The sequence below is a fragment of the Octopus sinensis genome, linkage group LG5 (genome assembly GCF_006345805.1).
Source record: "Octopus sinensis linkage group LG5, ASM634580v1, whole genome shotgun sequence".
Classification (NCBI taxonomy): Eukaryota; Metazoa; Mollusca; class Cephalopoda; order Octopoda; family Octopodidae; genus Octopus; species Octopus sinensis.
Window position 1 is genome coordinate 42743639 of NC_043001.1, and position 6596 is coordinate 42750234.

The 6596-nt window shown below is 34.7% G+C and overlaps 1 protein-coding gene across 1 annotated transcript in view; it reads left to right on the forward strand.

The window, feature by feature from the left end:
• Positions 1 to 6596, forward strand: part of LOC115211682 (proprotein convertase subtilisin/kexin type 7) — a 63641-nt gene that overhangs the window by 48760 nt on the left and 8285 nt on the right. Inside the window, exons 9-12 of the mRNA XM_029780326.2 lie at positions 3862 to 3962; positions 4596 to 4763; positions 5343 to 5447; positions 5870 to 5969. Of these exons, the coding sequence (XP_029636186.1) occupies positions 3862 to 3962; positions 4596 to 4763; positions 5343 to 5447; positions 5870 to 5969 (474 nt within the window). The remainder of the gene's footprint in view (positions 1 to 3861; positions 3963 to 4595; positions 4764 to 5342; positions 5448 to 5869; positions 5970 to 6596) is intronic.

Here is a 6596-nt window from a genome sequence, read left to right on the forward strand (position 1 = left end):
ATTATTTTTGAAGGTGGTAAGCTGGCAGAATCGTTAGCACACTGGGCAAAATTCTTAGCAATATTTCATCTGTCTTCATGTTCTGAGTTCAAATTCCACTGATGTTGACTTTGCCTTTCATCTTTTCAAGGTCAATAAATTAAGCACCAGTTGTGTACTGAGGTCAATGTAATTAATTTACCATCTCCTCACAAATTCCAGGCCTTGTGCCTATAGTAGAAAAGATTATTATTAGCAGCATTTTTCTTATCTTTACATTCTGAGTTCAAATGCTGCTGAGGTCGGCTTTGCCTTTCATCCTTTCAGAGTCAATAAAATAAGTACCAGTCAAGTACTGGGGTTGATTTAATCAGTTTGTCACCTTCCTCAGAATTTCAGGCTTGTGCCTTTATTAGAAAGGATTATTATTATTATTATTATTTAGTAGTAGTAGTAGTTTTATCTGTTATTGCATTCTTTAAAACAGGTAATTGTGCATCTCTCAGTAATGATTTTGTTAATCAACTTTGAGAGTTAACCAATCAATAGTTCATTTATCTTAGTCAAATGCATCAAACAGGGAGCATTTCTTAATCTTACACAAAGATATCCATTGATAGACAATTAGTGCTGGTATTAACTATCCCAAAAAATGTCTCCTCTTCAACAACCCAGGATAAGCTTTCAGCTGCACTTCAAGCCAACAAAATATCAATAATGCAGAGCCTTTTATGCTTGCAGCAGGGAACTGTGTCACTCTGAAATACTAATTCATTAGTGGGCTGAGCTGCTAGACTGACATAATGCCAGTTTGAGACATGAACTTCCAAACTTTCCTGCAGCTGTGGCTCTCAATTAACAGTTATAAATAATGAATGTAAATTAGAGGCCACTTATTCTTTGAATGAAATGTTTAGATGTTTGAATTAAAACTTTAAAATTGTTTTATAAACTAACTGCTTAATATCATGATAATTTATTAAAATAGTTGAAATTTGAAGATTGGGTATTATTGATCTTTATATTTATTTAAAAATTTTTTTTTTATTTCATCTAGTTTCAGCTCACGAGTTGTGGCCATGCTGGGGCACTTCATTTTTTTTTTATGAATTGTTTCATAATTTTTTCTTCAGTTTTATGTATTATCTGATGACATACACATCACATGCATCTCCATTTTTCTATATAAATAATACATGAAATAACAATGCAATTATATAATTGGTATTTTTATGTCATCATCATCATCATCGTTTAACGTTCGTTCTCCATGCTAGCATGGGTTGGACGGTTCGACCGGGGATCTGGGAAGCCAGAAGGCTGCACCAGGCTCCAGTGTTATCTGGCAATGTTTCTACAGCTGGATGCCCTTCCTAACGCCAACCACTCCATGAGTGTAGTGGGTGCTTTTTACGTGCCACCTGCACAGGTGCCAGGCGAGGCTGGCAACGGCCACGGTCGGATTGGTGTATTTTACGTGCCACTGGCACGGAAGCCAGTCGAGGCGGCGCTGGCATCGGCCACGAGTCGGATAGTGCTTTTTACGTACCACCAGACCAGGGATCCTGGCTGGTTCAATTCGATTTCGATTTCATTTTCACTTGCCCCAACATGTCTTCGCAAGCAAAGGGGGTTGGCATGGGTGCCTGTCGTCGGATGAGGTTCTATATCGACTTCGCTTGCCTCAACAGGTCTTTGTGTCCAAGGGAGGAAAGGCATTCATAAGAGGGCTGGGCTCACTTGTCCTGCCTGGTCTTCTCACGTACAGCATATTTCCAAAAGTCTCGGTCGCTGGTCATTTCCTCAGTGAGGCCTAAAGTTCGAAGGTCGTGCTTCACCACCTCGTCCCAGGTTTTCCTGGGTCTACCTCTTCCACGGGTTCCCTCAACTGCTAGGTATTGGCACTTTCTCACACACCTATCTACATCCATTCTCACCACATGACCATACCAGCACAATCGTCTCTCTTGCACACCACAACTGATGCTTCTTAGGTACAACATTTCTCTCAAGGTACTAACGCTCTGTCGAGTATGTACACTGACATTACACATCCATCGGAGCATACTGGCTTCATTCCTCACGAGCTTACGCATGTCCTCAGCAGTCACGGCCCATGTTTCACTGCCATGTAGCATGGCTGTTCGTATTCTAAATGCATTGCCACCATACAGCAGCGTTCATAATATAAGGGTCAGTAAGAACAAGTGTATTGAAATATTTATTATAGAAGATCCACAAAACAGTAAGACTAGATATTTTACACATATTTAGATATATTTAATATCTCTTTTGTGAAAGTTTCAAGTGAATGGTATAGATATTTCGTAAGTTATGAGGAAATAAACAAATGATCTTCGAAACTACAACGGCCAAAAGTTAAGTGTCACTTAGAAAAACAATGAAAAATGGAACAAGAACTAAAAAGAAATCCTTACTATTAATATTTTGTGAATATCCTTTTACTATCAATAACATCCTGGTATCTGTTACCACAGGACTGAATTTCTTGCAAAATAGAGTAATATTGTTCCATTCATTTTTCAATAATTCCCAGAGTTCGTCTTACTCCTTTGGATTTCTCCTTCGTTCCCCATCTCCAATAATCTTCCAAACGTTTTTTATAGCATTGAGATCAGTAGTTTGAGGTGGCCAGCCCATGAGATCAGACCCTTCATCACTCAAAAAGTCTCTGACTCTCTTTGCAGTATGACAGGCAGCATTGAAGATAAGAGGTTGAACTGACAAGAATTGGAGATGTGGAAGGACATGCTGTCTAAGAATCTGCTTGTAGATTTCAGCATTGACAGTCCCTTATAGGCGAATAAGTAGACCAGGACCAACAGCAGAGATCACTCCCCATACCATTACTCTGCCTCCTCCATATTTCACTGTCTCCTTCACACATGCATGAAATAACCTTTTGCCACTTCTTTGTCAGATGTACATCCCGCCATCGGAACCAATCACATTAAACTTCAGTTCATTGCTAAAATGAACCTGCGACCACTGTTCTTCTGTCCAAATGACATGTTTGTGAGCGAAATGAAGAGGGGTTCTTTGATTCTTCTTGGAGATCAGAGGTTTCTTTGCCAGTGCCCAAGCAAGCAACCCAGAACCTTGTAACCTCTGAGAAACTGTTTTGTGTGATATGTTGACATCAGAAGTGGAGCTAAAGTTGCGGGACATTTCAGCAGCACTCTTATACCTGTCCTTCAGTGACATTCTAACCATAATACAATCCTGTCTTGGTGAAGTTTTATAAGGTCTACTAGTTTTAGGTTTAGCATCTGTTGATCCTGATGACTTAAAATGAGCTACAAGTTGTTGCACAACACATCTAGACCTTCATACAGTAATTGCTATCACAGAATTTGACTTGCCCTCTTGGTGGACGCACACAATCCTTTGTTTTTCATCACAGGACACTGGTCGTCTTTCACAAGCCGCCACGTTGACAGTTAAATGTTCCAATAATGTAAGATCATAAGAAGTAACTGTTAGCCCATTAACAATCTTCTAAACAACAAATACATCGGTTAGTAATTCATTTTTTCTAAGTGACCCTTAACTTTTGGCTGCTGCCATTTGGAAGATTGTTTGTTTATTTTTTTCATATATTATGAAATATTTATTCCATTCACTTGAAATTTTCCCGAAAGATAGATTTTAGATGTATCTAAATATGTGTAAAATATCTAGTCTCAACATGTTGTTAATCTTCTATAATAACTATTTCAATACACTTGTTCTTACTGACCTTTATATTATGGTCACTGCTGCATTTCTCCTGTCTCATTCTTTTTTTGAAAGAATCACCTTTATCTTTGTAATGTACTAAAGTTTCATATGGAAATGAATTTGCCCTTTCCAAATATCTAGGTGCTGTTGATGAATATGGTTATATGCCCTATTATGCTGAAAATTGTGCTGCCATGCTAGCTGTGACCTTTAGCAGTGGTGGAAATAATGCCCGTTCTATTGTAAGTACTTCCTGTAGCAAACATTTCTTCACTAACAAGCTAAAATAACTAGCTTAGTAGTATTTTTTTGTGATAATTTTAATAATCCTCAATGAATTGCACAACCCTAATATTGGGAAATGTTTCTTAAATGTTTTTGAATTGATTTCTTTCTATTTTTCCCTCAAATCCTATATATATATATATATATATATATATATATATGAAACTTTGGGTGTTTGTGTGATATCTAAAGTAGTTAATAAATTACTTTATTTATAACAATTTTCCCTTTACCAATTTTCTAAACACTTATTTATTTATTTTTGTTTTATACAGCTCCTAATTAAGCATTCATTATTGCTTAATATCTTTGGTCAGTTTTACTTAAATGTAACACTAAGGTATCAATGGCATGGAATGATTTCATCAGCATTCCAACTGGGCAGGTGAATGTTTCACAACTAGCATTTGAGTAAATGAGAACTGAATTAAGATATGAACATTTTGTGGAAAGATTATTTGGTAACCTTCAGTATAATGTTTATGAAGTAAATCTATTAGAGATTTCAATTAATAAACAATTTATACTGATTTAATATATGAACTTCATTTTGATACTTGAAAAAAATACTTGATATTCATTTATGTCAGGTGACCACTGACTGGTCGAAAAACACAGGGAATGGCTGCACATCTGATCATACAGGAACAAGTGCTGCAGCACCAATTGCAGCTGGATTGATCGCGTTATTATTGGAAGTGCAGCCCTGCCTTACATGGAGAGATGTTCAGCACTTGATTATATTATCAGCAGTTTCAGTTAGTATGATGTTTGCTTACAAATAAGGTTGGGTATATATTTTTTTAATGTGAGCCTAATAATACATAAATAATACAAACCACTACATTGTGATTCCATATATCTAAACAATAAGTTAAATTTTATAATTTTGAAGCTTAACTAAGGAAAACATCCAATCTGACAATGACTTGAAACTCACATAAAATACCTAAATTTATAAACTAATAACAGTCTTGCAGATGGAAAAAATAAATAAAAATATTTGATTTGTTTACTTTTATCTTTTTTAATTTGAATCAAAGTAAGCATTTGATATATTTATATTGTTCATTAAATATTTTAGATTTTAAATTTTAATTGATCTGGCAACATTTTTACTAGTATTGTCTCTTGAATTATTATTGATCTCTTTGTTCGAATATATTTAGTGATTAGTTATAAAAATAACTAACTTAAAATAATTCCTTGAATCTAGCTGATTTGTTCAGTTTATATCCCTTCCAACTTCCTGTAGGACTAATAAAAAAAAAAACCAGCTCCAATTCTCTTCACATAACTACAATGATAATATGTGAATGAATTTCTTAATATTTCAGGTTGATGCTGATGCCAAATGGATAACGAATGCAGCTGGCTTGAGACATAGCCATAGACATGGATTTGGTTTGATGAAAGCATGGCATCTGGTCAATGCAGCCAAGGTATGTCAACATGTTAATCATCTTAATAAGCTTATTTTATAATAGCATCATATTCTTATTAAGTATTTTTTTTAAATGTTTATGCTCTTCTTTTTCTTTCTTTCAATTTAGTTACTGAATCAGTTTCTGTTTTTTAATTCTTGTTTGAATTTAATGTAAGAATAAAACAAAAATGGATTTTGAAAAACAAATACTTTGTTAATACTCAAACTAGTTTATACCCAAAGCCTGTCTTTGGTTCAAATCTTTAGTTATGGGTTCTTTCCAAACTAAGAAGACTGAAAAGATTAAAAGATCAATATGATAATATTATATAGAAACTTAGGAACACATTTAATGGTATTCAGCTGATAGTTTTTATATATATTTTATATATTGGTTTCAATTGACAATAATGTTATTTTTCATGATGAGCATTATAGGTTTGGAAGATTGTTCCATGGCTTACTGAGTATGAAACTGAAATTATAACACTTAACAAACCAATACCTAAAGACGACTGGTCTGTGTCAGCTTATGAAGGTTTGAAAATTATTTTTATTTAACTGATAATTTGTTTTTTAATATAACTTTCTGATGATCATGTTTATGGAGGATTGGTAAACCAGCTGAGAGAGTGGTCATTTATGCCTGGTATTGGTGCTGTAATGTGTCGGTGGTCATGTCAATTAATTTTTAATAGTTGAGTCCACCTAGCTCTAAGACATTATTGAACACTCAAGTCAGTTTGATTGAGCAAATCTTTGATCAAAGACATTCTAGCCATGAACATTTCCACTTTCCCCTGGCTGTGTACTTGCATTGCCATATTATCCTCTGTGTTGTCATTATTATGACAGTAAGGAGATTTAGTTGCTATTTCCAGAAATTAGAATAACCATGTAGCAGATCTCTCTTGAGTTCATGTGGCTCTAAAGTATTGTGGATGATATGGTTCATTATTATAAGCAATGGCAACTCAGAAATTTGCTGCTTTGGAGTAAGTACTAAGTTCAGTTTCTTTATGAAGAAATGTTATCTGCAATAACCCAGCATCCTATCCAGGAAAATTTTATTTTCTTATTCACTTAATGCTACAGAAACTTGAATTATGGATATTTGTGGTATGAAGCTTTTTCTGTTATAAATAACTTTTTTATAAATTCATTA